Source organism: Rhineura floridana, chromosome 5, assembly GCF_030035675.1.
Source record: "Rhineura floridana isolate rRhiFlo1 chromosome 5, rRhiFlo1.hap2, whole genome shotgun sequence".
Classification (NCBI taxonomy): Eukaryota; Metazoa; Chordata; class Lepidosauria; order Squamata; family Rhineuridae; genus Rhineura; species Rhineura floridana.
This window is the reverse complement of record NC_084484.1, coordinates 169,263,150-169,281,751: the sequence shown is the minus strand read 5'-3', so window position 1 is coordinate 169,281,751 and position 18,602 is coordinate 169,263,150. Positions and strand designations below refer to the sequence as shown.

The window sequence follows — 18,602 nt, the reverse complement described above, 5'->3', positions numbered from 1 at the left end:
TTCCTTACAGGCGGCGCTAGGAGACATCACCCTTCATTTCTGCGCATGCGTACTCCTCGGCTTTCGTCTCCAAACTCAAACGTTGTGAAGTAGGGATCAACTTCCCTTCCCTTCAACCAACAGCGCATGCGCAGAATAACTCCAGTGTTGCGGGAGCCCGCCCGATTTCCCGCTGCGGCCTTCAGTTGGCTATTGGAGCAGCGAGGCGCGCGCTCGCGTAGTGCGGGCGGGCGGTTTGAGGAGGCGGATGTGACGTTAGTAGCGGCGACCTGAGGTAAGACTGTTTGGAGAGTGGTCTTCGCCGGTGGACGAGGCGTGTGGGGCGGATGGTATGTAGGCGGCCCGGTCTGGGCATGTCTGTCCCGGCTCAGCCGCTTGTCCAGCTGGCCCAAGCTCTTTGTGGGCGAGTCCCGTTCCTCTGTAGTGACTAGGACAGCCTTCTCCAGCCTGGTGTCCTCCAGATGTTTTTGGACGGTGACTCTCAACAGCCGCCAGCAGAGATGGAGAGCCTGTTCCTCCCTTAGATATCGTTAGACTTCAGCTCCCATCATCTCTAACCATAGGTCACAGTGGCTGGGGCTGATGGGAGTTGTAGTCCAACAACATCTGGAGAGATTCCAATTCCCTATCCCTGTTGCAGCTTATTAGTTGTAGTCCAAAACATCTGGAAGGGAACCAGGTCAGGTTAGAGTATTGGGCTAAGGCTGGGAAGATCCATGTTTAAGTTACCACTGAGTTATGCAGGTCAGTGGGCCAGTCACTTTCTCTCAGCCTCTCCTACCTCACAGGTTTGTTGCAAAGACAAAAAGGTAGGTGTGTGAGGTGGTGGAGGGCTGTGCAGAAAATTATGCATAGTGTGACGTTTTCTGCTTCCTCTCATAATTGAGTAATACTATAAGTATAGAACAGGGCCACATTCCCTTTTGAGCAACCTTCTGAGAGCCACATTGCAGTGATGGGTTGAAATGGGGGCAAGAATAGTCTGAATAGCAGATATGACTCTTGCACATCTTACAGTAAATACTTTCAAGGTTTCTACACACACATGCATATATCTGCATTCTCCTAGGCAAGCAAAAGGCATTATTACATTTGAAGGGCACAGTTCAAGGATAGTGGAGCAGAGTCAGTGAAGGATGTAATGTAGGGAGCATGACCTGGGAAGAATCCCAAGGGCTGGGTAGAGAGGCCTGGCAGGCTGCATTGGGGCCTGAGGTTCCTCACCCTTATAACAGAGGTGGGGTTGTCAAAGGAAGTTGGTTGGTGGCAGGTTCAAGACAGATAACAGGAAGCGTGTCTTCCAATAGCACATAATTAAGCTGAAATTCACAACCACAACATGTAGTGATGGCCACCTACTCAGACAGCTTTGTAAGGGAATTAGACACATTTCTGGAGGAGACGGCTCTCAGTGGCTGCTAGTCATGATAGCTATGTTCTGATCTCCAGGATCAGAGGCTGTATCCTTCTGAATGGCAATTGCTGGTGATCTGAAGTGGGAGTATGTTACTGTGCTCTAACCTGCTTGTGGGCTTCTCATGGGCATCTGGTTAGCCCCTGTGAATGGAAGGTTGGACTAGAAAGGCGTTTGGACTGATCCAGTAGGGCCCTTGTGGTCATGTTCACTACCTTGTGATAATGTATAATGTGGTATATGAATGGGACAAATAAGAAACAGTTAACGGTTGGTTCTCTTATTAAAATATGAGGGTTTAGGATAGAGGTCTTCTGCAGTGTATAGGCAATGTGGATAAGTACAGAGCTTCTTAGAGTCACTATCATTATAAATACCCATTACTATTTAGCAGTAAGCGTAATAACAAAGTAATTATGTAAACGTGCCCATTTCCAGAGAGGTTGCTATGTTGTAGCAAAAAGAACAATGATAATTGTGGTGCCTCCATAGTTAACAAATACAGCCTTGTAAATAAGGCCACAAATGCCAAATATATTTATATATTTGTACTAGCCTGCTGCGCAGCCTTTCCCAACCAGTGTGCCTCCAGATGTTGTTGGACCACAGCACCCATCTTCCTGACCATTGGCAGTGCTGGCTGAGGCTGATGGGAGTTGTGGTCCAACAACATCTGGAGGCACACTGGTTGGGAAAGGCTGCACTAGAGGCTGGTAGAGGAGAGGCAGAAATATATGTCCCTCCTTCAGCAGTGTATTGCATTCTGGGTATGGAGGAGAGGGTCTTCCTCTGGCAGCCCATGGTGATGGAGTGTTCAGTGTCTCCTCTTTTGCCAGTCTGCTCACTTTCATCCAGGTGAGTTACATGAAATTCCATACAAGTCTTTCATGGCTGCCTACATCTGCCAGGCAAGTGCTTAAAAGCAAGGCTCCACAAATTGATTGTGGCCTATGATTTCATGGACTAGAGTTCATTAGATGCATGTTTATTTTATTTATTTATTTATTTTTAAAACTTATATACCGCCCGACTAGCAATAGCTCTCTGGGCGGTGAACATAGATACAATAAAATACAATATAATACAAAACATCAGTCTAAAATCAAATTTCACAATCTAAAAACAGCAAAGGCTAAAATCAAATTACAAACATTACAATCATTAACAAAAAATTAAAATGCCTCAGAGTAGAGAAAGGTTTTAACCTGGCGCCGAAAGGATGATAGTGTCGGCGCCAGGCGAACCTCCTCGGGGAGACTATTCCATAGTTCGGGGGCCACCACTGAGAAGGCCCTTGATCTTGTCACTGCCCTCCGGGCCTCCCTATGAGTCGGGACCCGGAGGAGGGCCTTCGTAGCAGACCGTAGTGTACGAGCCGGTTCATAGCGGGAGAGGCGTTCCGACAGATATTGAGGTCCCGCGCCGTATAAGGCTTTATAGGTTAATACCAACACTTTGAATTTGGCCCGGAAGCGTATTGGAAGCCAGTGCAAGCGGGCCAAAACAGGTGTTATATGGTCAGACCGCTTCGTTCTTGTTAGCAGTCTGGCCGCCGCATTTTGCACCAGCTGTAGCTTCCGAACCGTCTTCAGAGGTAGCCCTACGTAGAGCGCATTACAGTAATCCAAACGTGAGGTTACCAGAGCATGTACTACTGATGTAAGATCCTCCTTACTCAGGTAGGGACGTAGCTGGGCTACCAATCGAAGTTGGTAGAACGCATTCCGTGCCACAGAGGCTACATGAGCCTCAAGTGACAGGGAAGAGTCTAGAACGACTCCCAGACTACGAACCTGTTCCTTTAGGGGAACAATGTTGTTGTCAGCTGGCATGAAATCATACATGAGTGTGGGGGGACAGTAGTGAAACAGTGAGGGCAAATGGTAGCAAAATGTAAAATGTACAATCTGTGACAATTCCGCTAAATGTATGCAAAATAAGTGCAGTGACTACTCACAACAGCAGTAATTGGTGATAACACAGTCGCCTGAACACTTTACATGGCAGAAATTCCAGGATGGTGTTGTTAGTGTCCTTAACAAAAATGATAAGGAACCTGTGGCATCTTCAAGGTTAACAAATGCACTGTGGCAAAAGCTTTCATGAGCCAGAGACCACTTGATGTATGAAGTGGCTACTGCAGTGGGTAGGTGAATGTATATTGCTAGCATAAATAATAATTGGAGCTGTGCTGGTAAATCCAGCTCTTCCTGTACCACTTTGGCCCAATATGAACCAGTGTCCCCCATTCTTCTCTTTGCAATCAAATATATGCCTGCTCACTTCAGTGACTACGTCATGTATCCGACAAAGTGGGTGGTGACCCTTGGAAACTTAGAGAAGGCAGGAAGAAGAGACCTCAAAGGCACATTCAGAACAATATATTAAAGCCCAAAGTGTGTTTATCAGTTCTGCTGCCACCCATTAGTTGCAATTTGACCTCTTCCACCACTCCGTGGCGCAGAGTGGTAAGTGGCGGTAACGCAGCTGAAGCTCTGCTCACGGCCGGAGTTCAATTCCAACGGAAGGAGGAAGTCGAATCTCCGGTAAAAGAGGTCGAGGTCGACTCAGCCTTCCATCCATCCGTGGTCGGTAAAATGAGTACTCGGCATATGCTGGGGGGGTAAAGAAAGGCCGGGGAAGGAACTGGCAATCCTACCCCATATATACGGTCTGCCTAGTAAATGTCACAAGACGTCACCCTAAGAGTTGGAAACGACTTGCGCTACAAGTGCGGGGACACCTTTACCTTTTACCGCTCCATAATTCTGCCTACAGACTAGTCAGGATCTTTATTATTTTTTTATTTTGACTTTCCCCACTTCATTCTGAATATTTTGGGGGCCGTGGAGAGGGATTCATGGCTAGCAACTGATTTGCAGTTCATGAGGAATTCAGCTTTGCTGTTTGTCTGCCAGTGTTCGTTGCCTTTAAATACTTATGCATGCGTGCCTTGAACTATTAACCATAGTGTTGTGTGGAACGTGCGTCATGGTTTCCTACTTTATGGTAGGAATAAGAGAGCAAGACAGACTTCCAAATGGCAACGAGCAGGGCCTATTAAGCTGTGGTGCCAATCTTCTTTTCTCTCTCCATTTGTCGGGCCCCATCCTTGACGACATTTAGAAAGAGACTGAAAACATTGTTCTCCAAAGCCTTTAATGAAGTTTAACTGCTGATGTTTGTTACTCTGGCATAATTTGCTGGTTGCTTTATTTGTTAGTTGTTTTAACTTCTCTTGCTTGACTCTTACTGTGATTTTATATTAGTCATCAGTACGATCAAAATACTTTAAATCAGGGATAGGGAACCTGTGGCCCTCCAAATATTGTTGGACTACAACTCTCATCAGCCTCAGCCAGTATGGCCAGTGGTTAGGGATGATGAGAGCAGTAGATCAAGAACATTTGGACAGCCATAGGTTTTCAGGAAAAATCTTAACAACATACCTGTTTATCCCAAAATGTGATGGCTAAAAGACACTATTCCTGGCAACCCTGAGATCACTGGTATATCTATTTTTAGAATGTTTTAATTGTTTGGGGTTTCTTAAGAAATTTTTTTATCCTTGCTATATCTGCTACCCTGGGCTCCTTCGGGAGGAAGGGCAGGATATAAATCAAATGAATAATAGTAATAAATAATAATAATCCCTGCTTTAAATCAATAAAATACATTCATTGCAAAAGCATGAATTGTCCTTGAGCAGGATTTTTAATCTGTTTTTCTTGCATCCAAACTCACTGCTGTCCCAACTATATTGATATTGGCTCCAGGGGTGATAACAGAATTGATTCCTGTTCAATAAGGAAATTTAAAAATATAGTCCTAAGCATGCATAACACAAACATGCAAGTGCAATCCTATTCCTGTTTACTTCAAAATAAGTCCCAGTGAGTCCAGCAGGCCTTACTTCCTAGCAAGTTTGTTGAGGATTGCATCGTAAATCCTGTCAAGCTCAGCAATACTCTCTTCCATATAAATATATTTAAAGGCACTCTCCTTTTTTGGGGGGGGTGTTTTCTTGTTCATGCTATAGAAAACGCTCTGTCTGTGTTTCTACAGCATAATTGTGGCTTTTGGCTGTTTCTTCTTCAAAGTAGTGGGCATGCTGTTGAAATGCCGGGGTCTAAAGTGGCCTTAGCTGTTGTCCTCAGAAAAAGGGCAAGCCCTAAGGCAGTAAACAGGCTTATTTTTTCACTGAAAAAGAATTGAGGCTTGCCTTGAAATGTATTATAAGCTAGAGCTAATTTTGCATTAATATGATGTGTCAGTAAGGGCTGGTTGATTATCAATTCATGGTGGTTGCTTTTTGCCATTCATTTTGGAGCCTTTGGGGCAGTTAAAATTAAGTATTTTGCCTCAAGGCATTGAAGTCAGAAGCTTCAAGGCAAATGTCTGCTTTTTTCATGGTTAGGTAAGATTCTTTTCTTTTTTTACACAGTTAGCTAAGGTTTGAGAGCTCCCAAGATAGTCTTATTTAAATGCACCATGGGTAAAAGATCCATTAAACAAGATCTTAAGATTTTGCTTACTGGTTAAACTTTATGAAATTCTGTCCACTGGAGGCCTTATGAATCCTCAGCAGTGCTTTTTTTTTTTAAGCAGCTTATGCAATACACTTTTTCTTTTGAAAAATGCATACTGAATGCTGTGCCCATTTATCCACCTTAGTAATTAAGTATCTGTGTATGAGTGTAGAGGTATGGGGGACATATGCCCCAAAGACTATGTGACCTTGAGGTGATTTTATACTGCTTGTAATATTTCCAGCCTCCCTGAAAAGCTTAAACTCAGTTTTTCAAAACAGCTTTTCTAACCCTTTAATTGCAGTGAGAAATTTGAAAACAAGATGATAGTGTCTCTGAAAAATTAAATAGCAAGATGACAAATAATCAAACCCCATTCATTTTACTTTCTCATCTTTTTATTTTTGTGTCTACTTTATTACTTTTAAAAGCATTCCATTTGAAAGGGTGGAAGTTGTCTCCTTTCTCTCTACCCTTTTCATGAAGTGAATGGAACGCTGTGCTTTCAGAAGGCTATATGGCTGAAATGTTTGGCTTTTTGTTAGATGCAGATGATTGCATGCCATATTGGTTGAAATATTGTAACATATGTCAGGGGAAAAGGTATAAAGCACCAGAATTTCATTTCATGGACGATGGCTCAAAACTATGCTAGTCACTTCTCATGGCTTGCACATCATTCTTGATAATTAAAGTCAGGTGGAGCCACAGCCTGATAAGGTCCTGGTTCTACTAAGAGTGGGGCTTTCCAGACCACTGCAGTGGGGTAGATGGAGGAAGGCAGGTACATTCCACAGGAGGAGGAGCTGATAAATCTCATTCTTACCACCTGCTCATGCTGTTGTCTTACCTGCACATTATTCTTGTGCCAAAGGGAAAAAAAATTGTGAACATTTTCTTCATTAAGAAAAGACAGAATCCCAAAACAATAACGACTTCCTCAACCAAGCTGCCTCAGAAGATGAGATACAGCAAATTATATCATTATACAAATATCAAACGGGAAGTATCAAGAACCTGTTCCCAAACATGCCTTTGTGCTCGTGGCTTTTGTGAGAGAGGCTGGGTGCAGTATCAGAATGCCTGCTATAAAGCTTTGGAGGAAAAAATGACCTGGACTGATACTGAGGAGGAATTTGAAAACAGTCCTGTTTACCCAGACATTTGAGACTGTTCCTAGCAGCCCAGAGATCAATAGATAGAAGAATGTTTTTATCTGCAAATGCTTTTAGATGTTTCTGGCAGCCACTGATTATCCATGCAAATCATGTTCTGTAGTATGTGCAGCACATTTCCACCAAATGGTACTAAAAGTCTGTGGCTTTTCCTTTCCTTGTAAAAATCGGAGGTCATGAGTTATTTTTTTCCAAAATTGCATTTGTTCCATTTATTCCTATACCGTGCCAATACAACAAGTCCGTCCAAAGTTTTCCAGTGCTGTGCCACAGCCGGTTGTGCAGCCAATAATAAAAAAGAACTCAAATTTTTAAACTTAAGGTCCACATTCTGCTCAACATACAAGGATAATACAAAAAGTTCCACAGTACAAACAATACCTTCTCCTGTAATGGCGATAAGCTCCCTATAAACACCAATCCAGAATTCCTGAATCTGTGGACAGGTTCATCAAATGTGGAAATAAGTAGCCTTGATAGAACAGCCCTGCTAGCAGTTGGGACTTAAAAAGGATGAGATATGGAAAAGTTGGATGGGTGTTTGATACCATTTGTGGTGCCAAGAAAATAGGCTTCTTCCTTTTCCCTATTACAGGCACCTGTTAATTTTGTGCTCTTTCTTCACTAAGGTATATTGAAACAAAGTGTGTTTGTTTGTCTTTTTGCTTTGCTAATACAGAACAAAGTATTACGTGTTTCCAAACATGAAAAGGAAAGTGGCCAAAGCTGGGGGACTTAGACTTAGTCCTAATGAAGAAGCTCAGCTGTTGAAAGAAGAACACGAAAGAAGAAGAAAATTAAGGCTACAGCAGGTGTGTTTGCATTGTTGGGAATGGTCTTTCTTTGGGCAGCTGAATAAGCAGGCTTCCAGGTTTTCTTTCGGGATGGGAGGAGACTGATGCCCTCTTTTGTGTGACAACCCCCAGTCTTTTCCCCAACCTTAGAGCTGCAGAGGTGGATAGGGATGTCCTTGATCCCTGTAGAGGTGCATTGCAAGGTCAGTAATGGGGTGGGGGACCCTGGGCGACCACAACTTTTGACTTGCCTACCAAGATGAGCGCAAAACTTTGGACTCCTGTGAATTGTTGGCTTTGGTCTTTACTGAATTTACTGTGAATTTACTGACTCCTGTGAATTGTTGGCATGGGTCATTACCTTAGTGCATGGAGAAGATTCTTTCTATATATTTCTGCCAGAAACAGATTCTCTCCCCCTCCCCCCAATACCATAATTAGTGGCTTATTTTTCTTGGTGCCATTGCACTTATGTTTATACAGTATATTTGTATGCCCTTTCTCTAACAAACTCACAATGGTGTACAGGGTACTATCCCCTTTCCTTTGTTTATATAAATCCCCTATCTGCATTCTTTCAGACTTCCAGCCTCTAAGTGCCATTTACTCAGAGTTGCATTGCTGTGAGCTTTCCTAAAGCACATGCATATGGTGAATTTCAAGTAATCAAGGTTTTAATACTGAGGATTTTATGTATATAATTGTCATGCATAAATCTGTACAGCAACTTAATTATTAGTATTTCTGATTCTTTTGTAAACTATCTGATCACATGTTTACAGCACATATTCCCAGCCTTTTGAGATCTTTGCTCCCCACCCTAGTTAGTACAATCACTTCTAGGTGACCAGTCAGGGAAACGTTATGGGCCTGGATTTTCTCAGTCTTTTAGGCCTTAAATGACTGACAGATGTGTGGGTAAGCATGGTAGTAAAATAGTGAGTTAGTAACTTTTCTTCAAGGCTGAATGAGTAATTCTGGCACATCCAGGGATCCCCTCAGGCCATTCCCTTTAGATTGTCCAATCAAATGCCTCTTGGACTGGCATGATATTGTACAAGAGTGATCCAGTTGTCACATTACAGTTCTTTGCAACTGAATCAGGATGTGATTTGCAAACCTATCTGCTATCGGCACTTCTGTCTTTCCCTTTTGTTGCTGGCCCTCACTCCACAGGTGCCCTAACTATGTCAGGAAGCAGATAACGGTTTAGCACAGTAAAGCAAGTGCAAGTTATATTCTTAAGTGGGTTTCAGAAGGGAAACATGAATTCAAGTAAAAGAACAACTAGAATGCAGGATACAGTCCTCTACAAAATACAAAATCATGGACAAATAAAAATTTTCTTCCAGGTCAGGGAGCAGGAGAGGAATATTGCTTTGCAGATAAGGCAAGATGTTAAGCAGAGAAGAGATGAGCAGCTGCATCATTTGGCAGAAGAACTGCAAGCAGCGTGGCAGAGAGCCCAAGACGAGAAGATTCAAGCCTTGGAAAAGCTTTATCTGTCTAGCTTAAGAGCTATAGGAGAAGGGCATAGACAGGCAAAGGAAAATGTAGGTAAATGACAGATGTTATACTGTCGCAAGTGAGCCTTTCTGTAAATATCCACTGAACCAAAATTGTAAAAGCTATATGTTTTGCACATGTGCACACACACAACTTTTAAAATCAAGTGGTAATAAAACAAAGGAGTTGGTATAGCACAGTGGGGAGGAGAGCCTGGCTGGGAGTCCGGAGTCTGTGAGTTCAAATGTCCGCTCATGTCTCCTAGGCGTAAAGGGCCAGCTAAAGATCACCCCCACAGTGAGTGGCTGAGGGGTTACGTGCCCTGCCACCTGTGCAGCCGTGGGCAAGCTGCAGAGTCCCAAGGAGCCCAGTTGCCCCCCAGCTGGCAGTTGCGGACAAGGAAGGGGCTGGCTTGTGCAGCAGTGGCAAGCTGAGCAGGCCCTAGGCAGCTGGGGAGGACTAGCCTCAGAGGGAGGCAATGGTAAACCCCCTCTGAATACCGCTTACTATGAAATCCCTATTCATAGGGTTGCCACAAGTTGGGATCGACTTGAAGGCAGGCCATTTCCATTTCCAATAAAACAAGTTGATAGGTGTTACTTTTTTCTCACATATGCAAAGAAAGTTATATGGAAAATCAAGCTTCACAAATATATGTGCCTATACATACAGACATGCAAGCAGAATAAAACAAGACAAATAATTAAATTATGGGCAGGTGTAAAATGATAGGAGTACTCAGCTGTGCTGCATGCTTCACTTTTGTGTTTGGAATGGGTTGCAGTACTTAATAATTGAAGTATGTTAAATCCTAGCATAAGTGAAACTGGAATTGTGAAACTTGTGTATCAAAGAAGCAGTTAATGACAAATTATGTGCATTTTAAATTTGTAATGATTATGGGAACCTTAGGAATCAAAGGGAGGGGTAAATGGTGTGGAACACTGGGATTTGTGAATACGCCCTCTTGATGGGAAACATCTTCTTTCTTTCAGCACAAAACATGGCCTTAATCCCATATACATTCTGAACATTAAGCATCCACTTAAATAAGTGAAGCCAGTAGTTTGAAAAGTATTAATTGCATACCTAAGTCCTGTTTTTTAAATTCATTTATGTAGCACCATCTTTGTACAGGGGACTTTACAGAGAAAAGATATTAACTTATATTACAATTCCAAAGCTTTCAGTGGAACTTCCTAGCAGAGTCCTATCACCACAAGGATTTCTGGGACTTCCTCCTTTCCTCCCCCTGTGTGTGCTCTGTGCCTTCCCAAATCTGCTCTAGAGATTTGGGGAAACCCCTAGAACATATTTAGGGGGCCTGCAGGGGGGAAGCCTGTGATGCGTCCTTCCCTGGCTCTCCCTGTCAGGTTCCTACCTGCTCGTAGTTACTGCCTGTCACTAGGCACCACCAGGGACTCCACCAGTCCGGACCGCTCTCTCTTATGGTTTCTCTCCCCGCTCTAGCACAGATCTCAACCGATCCCCCTGCTAGGCAACCACCAGTAACGTCCCAATACTAGTATTCCCAGAGACTCTGAATACTGGTATTGTTATTCTCTTCACCGCTGCCACCATTTGTTACAGTTCCCCTTCAGCCTTGGTCATTACCTTACCCTCCCTTCTGGTCTGTGAAACCCCAGCCAAGGATCAGGCCTTTGGTAAACCAAATTAAGTATTTATTACAGATAACAAAGCTAACAAGATTAACAAGATTTCTTCTTAAGGCACATAAGCATATGGTTTTACTCAATACTAATCCGAACTCCACCTCCCTCCTGGTAAACAACTCTCTAAACCCCACCAAGCAACCCACTCAGTTCTCTTCTCCCCCCCAGATTCCACTCTCACTCTTCCTTTTATACATTCAGCCATTTTAAACACTCAGCCAATCATCTCACATTCTACTGCCCATTCACTCCCCCTCTTTCACTCCACTTACCATGTATCTTCTAAACAACCAACACTTACCATATATACATTAATATAGGAACATCACAAAGCCCTGTTGCACAAATGGAAATCCTCCACTACCTTACCACTACTTTGGATACAACTTAGTGGGAGGTATCTGAAGAAGTGTTTCTGCTAGAACAAATGCTTTTGTCTGTGCAACAAAACTCCCCCCCTCCCTTTTTTCCCCCTGTGCACCCCTAAGTCTGTTCTGGGATTTTTCCCAACCCTCCAGAGCAGATTTGGAGAGAGTATGGGTGGGGTACATGGGGACAGGGAGGAGCGTTCCATTGCACAAGTGGGAATCCTTGTGCTAGAGGAAGCATTACTTTGGATACCGCCCAGCTAGTTTGATTGCCCAGTTCTCTTACACCTTTAGCTGTCGTGGCACACAGTTGGCTTGTTAGTTAAATTCAACTTATAAGGACGACTAGGCCCATTCTAGGTTTTACTGCATGAAATGACAATTGTAGGCGTGCACCAATCACTCTCTTCCTTTCGGAGCCCCCAAAGTCCAATAGGGTGTTGTGTGAATTTTGAAAGTGATCCTGCCTCATCCCTTCGAGAACTGTCTAATGACCCTTGTACTGCAAGTCTAGGGGCCGCTGCTTCACTTTGATCTGGTTTGGGTTTGAAAGCTCTGCAAACATTTTCTTTGAAAGTGGCACAAAGACTGGTCACAACTTCTGCACAAAAGGAAAGTTTACCTGATGTTGTCTTAGATACATTTTGTCTGTAAGGGCAGGATATGAATTGTACAGTAAATAAAAAGTAAACTGAATTTAACATTTTTTATGTTTACGGTTAGAAGTAATTTGGTTTTGCAGCAGTTACCTGACTTATACATTTAATTTCAAAGGAACCTGATTTGGAGGCTCTGGCAAAGCAAGCAAAGGAAAGGAAACAAAGAGCAGAAAAGAGGCATAAGGAAGCGCTGAAGGAGCAGAAAAATCAAAAAGAAAAGTTGTTGAGGGAGCAAACATGGTAACAGCTGTCACCTGTACATAAAATGAACCTTCACTGCTTTAATGGCTCAGATTATTGCATGCACACATACTTAGGGCTGCACCCAATGTTATATAAGTGGACTTCCCAGCTCCCTCCTCCCACTGCAGTCCTGTGCATTGGCCAAAGGTTTTTCCTAAGCCAGGGCCACAGCCAGAGGCCACATTGTTTGGGCTGGGGGGCTGCTTTGTTGAGCGTAAGTACCTTTCTGCTTACCCAAGGCACTTTTGGATGCATCCCTTAATAAATATTAGGAATTGTGTTTTCTGAATGATATTACTGTTTCAGTGGTTTAGAGACTTCTACAACTAAGCTGCAGTGTGCTGGGAGTTTTAAAGAATTGTGTAATCATAAGTATGTTTTCTCAGAAGTCCCAATAAGTGAATGTGCATAGCACAGTAGGTATTTATAAATCTTGTTTTATAGAGGAAGAGATGAATGTAGTTATTGCCCATGGCCTACTGGTGAATCTGACAGATCTGGTGTTTGTGTTAGATCTTTGTAGCTTGTTTCTGTCCAGTAAGCTTATTCTGATCTAGTTTTAGGAACAGAATACCAAAATATGTGTTAAATGATGTTCTTCCCCGTAAAAACTCAAACCAATGTCATTAGCCCTCTTTGTGCATTCTTTATGCTTGTTAAGTAAATAGCCAAGGGGTGGCAAATATCTAAGGAGTGTACTAGCTATGGGTTCCTCTTGGTCACTTTTCTAGTCTCCTCCCAATTCGTGGAGAGCAACTAACTGAAGTGGGCAGCCTGCTGTACTTGTGGAGGCTACCTACATAGTTTAGAACCTTGATTTTCCAAGCTTACATGCTTATCCACCCCCCCACCCCCGTTCAGGCAGTGAGCCTCCACAACTGGAATGGCTATGGAGCAAGTTACTGTTGTTGGCCTCCCTACTGTCCTCTCCCTGCAAATGTTTATTTAGCATGCATCAAGAACACTTGAGGAGGGCTGATGTCATTACCAGTTTCAGTTCAAATACTTGGCTTAATTGGGTTGTGCATTGGGCTGCAAGGGAACTGGAAGAAGGATGATGACCCGTAACTAGGATTGCTTTTCAGTTTCCAGTCTTATTCAGTAGCTACTGAACAAGTGTATAAGATGGAGGAACATTAATTTCTTTTAGACATACTTTCATTTTAATTTTGTAGAGAATCCTCAGGCTTCAAATATGTTTCCTGGCATCCCTAGAGGAGACAGAATAAACAAGCAGTAGATGCACTGTTTATGCTAGGCAGAGCTATTCCTATAGACAACTCCTATGTGTTTTTTTACTTTGCAGTATGACCCATAGAATTCAATATGACTTGTGCTCAAGCAGTTGTGCATAGGGTTGCAGTCCTAATAACATTTCCTTTCTGTATTGGTCTGAGGATTGCAGCTTCTGTAGAGATAAGCTTTCCCCAACCTGAGGCCATTCAGATGCTTTATATCGCTGATCTTCAACTTTTGTTGTTGGACTACAGCATCCATCATCCCTCACCATTGGCTAAGCTGACTGGGGATAATGGGTGTTGTAGTCCAACAACATCTGGGAACCCAAGATTGAAGAACAGTGCTTAGTCCACAACTTCCATCAATTCCACTGGCAATGTTGGCTGGGGCTGGTGGGAATTGTAGTCTAAAACATCTGAATGGCACCAGGTTGAAGAAGGCTGGTACAGACCAAACTATCTCTTTTCATGAGAACTGAAAGGACCATATGAAAAGAGTCAAAATTAACTGCAAGGTATTTTGGGAGATACACTGACAAAGTTGTATTCTGCTGTCTGGCTCTCCTCATTTTTAAAAAACATTTGTTACAGAGTTGGATAATATGCTGCCTATTTTATTCTACTTGAACTTCATTGAACATGTGATTAATAAAAATATTGATCCTGTTGTAATTGATTTAGCTTTGCTTAAAGTCTGATTTGAATGTCTTATTTCTTGCTGCCCCTCTTCCTTCTAAACAAGGAGAACAAATGCACGGAAACATGCATTGGATATAGAAAAAGAGAGAGCAGCTAAAATTGCAAGCCTGCCTGCTCCTCCTCCACACCCTTTTGAAGTGAGTATTTTTTTCAGAAACTTTAAAATACGTTGAAGTCTAGCTGATTAAAGGTCTTATAATACTTTAAAAAAAAACTTTTTTAAAGGTTATTTATATAGGGGCCTAGGAGTCCGTTGATTACATGTGTGCTGAATTATATGACTCTCAATAGGTTAGTGGGTTAAGTTGTTTTTGTCTGTTCCAATTAATTATATGTGAGTAGATGTTTATTCTGGCATTTCATTGAGAGAATTTTGAAGTGTTATTAGGGGCTGTAAATCTTTGTTGCTGTGTTTATAGCTCAGTTGATGTATTATGTAAAGGAGCTCATGCAACTCAACATTAAGTATTAAAACTATAGAATTGTCATATATATTGATGCATATCAATAAGAGGGTTGGTTTTGCCTACGTTATATTCATAGGGCCTAATTTGGGGAAACAAGTCACACTTTAAATCCTACCGAAATTAGCGGAATGAGTTGGTCACCACTCCTAGCTAACTTTAATAGGGCTTAAGTAGTCCTGAACTTAAACTAGTCCTGAACTTCCAGTTTATTTGTTGCTTGGCTTTTATTTCACACCATGTTTTTCGTACTTCTGAAAATTACATGTTGGAGTTAATTTCATGGTAGATTTCTTTTTCTGGTAAGTTTTTTAAGCTTTTGAAAAGTGTTGATGTAATATGGTGGCTAAGAGTATGACCTGTAAGATGAAAAGTCCACAATTAAATCTTGCCTCAGCCATGAACAGTTTTAGGCAGCCATTATTTCTTGGCCTCCACCCATGATCTGCAAAATAGGAATTGTAGCAGCAACAGCTGGCAGGGTGGAAACGCTTACCTAACCTTCCATCACCCACATTGCTACTGGGAGGCAATGGCAAAGTTGGCACAGTGCAAACACACTGGCAGAGCCAATGCAGAATTCCCACTGGTAAGTCTGCACAGTGGTGACCTCGTTCCACCTCACCTATCTCTCCAGGCATGCCACAGCAGTGCGGGTGATGGGAGGTCAGGTGAGCACCACCACCCCACCAACCATTACTGACTTGTCTTACTGGGTGGGTTTTGTAAGGGTCACTGAAATAAGGAACATGCAGTACTTTTAGTACTCCATAAAGTGCTACTTAGTTATGTACCAGGGTGTGTATGAGTCCCAGGATTTGCCTTGTATCTTTAAAACAAAAACAAAAACAAAAAAACCCCACTGATCTATTTCTAAGTTGCTCTGTGCTCTCTCTACTTCAATCTGTGTTTCTGTTCCCAAGCCACTCTGTGTTCCCCATTCACTGTAATGGGAATCTTAAAAGCAGCTATAACGTTTCCCCCTTTAGACCAAAGTGAATGATATTTTCAGCCAAGGACCCCTCCAGAAAGGATTAAGGATACCAAATAGCAGACAAACATGTCCAGACACTTTTCTGTGTGTGGGAGGCAAAAGGGATTCACTTTCCTTTATATTCCCTGCTTTGGTGGCGGGGGGCAATTGTCTCTTGCTTTTTCTTAAAATAAATTAAGAGGTGGTTGAGTGTTGTGTAATGTTTGTTGTTTTTTAAAGCATTGCAACTTTGCACCAGCCTTTCCTTTCTGGAGCTTTCTTCTCCAATAGGCCTGACAATGTGAGGCTGTCCAAAATGTTACCTGTGGGGTTCTGAAGAGCTCTGGAGTTTTTTATTGGAATAGAGCAACATAGGATTTTAAAAAATGAATAAATGAAACTTTTAACTTTAAAAAATCTGCAGTGCTATGCTTTAACAACAACAAAAATCCAGTGCTCTTCAGTGCTCTGCAGGCAACGTTTTGGACAGCCTCACTTCTTACAAAGCCCATAGATCTAGAGAAAGATACGGATATAGGAAAACCAAGAGCTAAAAAGTGCAGATATGACAGACCGACAAAGCTTTGTGGAGGGCTCTGAGCTGGCTCTGAGTTATTGACATTTTGCTTCAGAAGGGACAGGAGAGACCCTGAATCACTCTGATTTGTCTTATTTGGCTCTCATATGCACACCCCTAATATTTATTCTGCAGAACAATGCTTGCCCTTCAGTTTTTATAATTCTTTTAGAAGACTAATACTGTCATGCATCCATTTACATGATGCTCATAAACAGATATCATTGCCGTATCATTCCCATGAATACTACCTGATTTTCAGTGGGAGTCTTGGGCATTCTGCCTCTAGCTGCATTTTGCATTGTGTATAGTAGATAGCCCTGTACAGTTTGCTTGGTTGTTTAGCATATTGATTCTATTAAAACTATTTTATTCTTTAAACTTTTCAGAATATTGAGTTGAAGAGTGTTCCTACAGTGAAAGTCTGTGATGCTGACACTTTTTCAGTTACTCACCATCATCTCTTTGACCCATATGTGGATAGAGAAATGGACATAGAACAGGTGATTGACTTTAAATATGCATATGGCACACTTAGTGTAACAACAATGTCCATATTCCAGAAAAACATGCACTTGCTGAATTTCAGCTATCTGCTGTGGAAAGTCAAAGACCAGCACATGGAAGCACAAATTTGTGCCTTTCTGCAGTGTAACAGTGGTAACCCCAATTTATTTTTGAATTATAGCTACTGTATTTTTCTGGTGGGTATGGAATTCACAAGTGTAATACTTGAAATTAAGATATTTCATTGCTACAAAAACAAGTATTGCAGCTGCAACTTCTCTTACGCAAAACTTTTAAAAGACTGAGACGGTTGATGCAATGTAGTCCCATTTAGTAAAAAAATAATAATCAAGGACTGTTTTTGTGCAAGTTGTTTATGGTGGCTATGTCATAGGATCCAAATAGTAAGTTCTTAAGTAGGATTGCCAGTATAGTAGACAAAGAACTATCTGTTTCACCTAAATTTTCCTTGTTACTTTGCATATCTTTGGGAAATTGTGCTTACCTTCTGCATGAGCTACAGCTCTTCTCTCATTCAACGAGGCTGAATGTTTGAAAATTCAGGGCAGACAAAAGGAAGTACTACTTCACACAGCACATTGTTAAACTGTGGAATTTGCTGCTGCAATACATAGTGATGACCCCTAACTTGGGAAGCTTTAAAAGGGATTTAGATAAATTTAAGGAGGCTGAGCTATCACTGGCTCCTAGTCATGGTTGTATACTACCTCCAGTATTGGAGGTGGTATGCCTCTTAATACGAGTTGCTGAGGAATGCACCTGGAGAGAGTGCTGTTGTGCTTATATCCTCCTTGCATTTGGTTGGCCATTGTGAGGACAAGGTCCTGGACTAAATGGGCCTTTGGTCTGATTGAGCAGGCATCTTCTTACGTTCATATGTTCTTCATATCTCAGCATTTGTTTCTTCCCATTATTTTGTATGTTTAACTCTAGCAGCAGATTCTCATATGACTAAACCTATAGCTGGGATGTCATGCAATAAGGCCTGAAGCTCTTATGGGGTCCTATGAAGCTGCAGCCCTTTGTTGGGCAAACAGATGCTGCTCTTCTGGGCCACAGTACTGGATCACTTGCCAAACCTGTAAACTATATTATAATTTCTCATATTTTGCTGCCTAAGTGAGGTTGAATTCACATAGAATTGAGATATTATTTGTGGGTTCTAGTAACATAGGAAGCTGCCTTATACGAAGTCAGAGCAATGGTCCATCTATCTCAATATTGTCTACACCGACTGGCAGTGGCGGTCCAGGGTTTCAGACAGGGGTCTCTCCCAGCCCTAGCTGGAAATGCAAGATATTTATTTATTAGATTTCTATCCCGCCCTACTTCCCAGTAGGAGTCCGGGGTGGCAATTGATCAAACTTAGGACCTTCTGCATGCAAAGCACATGCTCTGCCTCTCAGCTGCGGCCCTTGCCCATGGTTACCACACTAGGTGGTTGCGTGGGAAACTTGGTCCTAAATTTATTTGGGTTCAATACCTTTTGTCTATAGAACTGTACTTTTGGTGTTGGCTATGTTTTGAGGCACCATAGAGTTTGATGTTCCTAACTTGCTGCTGGTTGACTGCCAGCCAGATGCTCGGTTACTTGCTGAAGTGGAAGCCAAACGGAAGGAAGGACTACAGAGCAATGAAGAAAGAGAGAGGAGAGAGCAGCAAGAAAAGGCACTCCTGAGGGGGAAGCATGCCTTGAAGATGGTTCGTCTGGCACGAGTAAGCAAAGTAGAGACATTCTGTCCCAACTTCAAATGAGAAGTAG

The 18,602-nt window shown here is 42.3% G+C and overlaps 1 protein-coding gene across 4 annotated transcripts in view; it reads left to right on the top strand.

Annotated features, from left to right (window-relative positions):
• Positions 1-55: 55 nt before the first annotated feature.
• The window catches only part of CEP295 (centrosomal protein 295), a 48,505-nt gene continuing 29,958 nt past the window's right edge, over positions 56-18,602 (top strand). The window contains exons 1-7 of one of the 4 annotated variants that reach the window (XM_061628841.1): positions 56-274; positions 7,798-7,930; positions 9,265-9,465; positions 12,234-12,358; positions 14,342-14,435; positions 16,702-16,815; positions 18,416-18,556. In XM_061628841.1, the coding sequence (XP_061484825.1) occupies positions 7,823-7,930; positions 9,265-9,465; positions 12,234-12,358; positions 14,342-14,435; positions 16,702-16,815; positions 18,416-18,556 (783 nt within the window). In that variant the 5' untranslated portion in view covers positions 56-274; positions 7,798-7,822. Of the gene's footprint in view, positions 330-7,797; positions 7,931-9,264; positions 9,466-12,233; positions 12,359-14,341; positions 14,436-16,701; positions 16,816-18,415; positions 18,557-18,602 lie in introns of those variants that run through there. The other 3 variants (XM_061628839.1, XM_061628840.1, XM_061628842.1) reach the window with 3 other exon arrangements.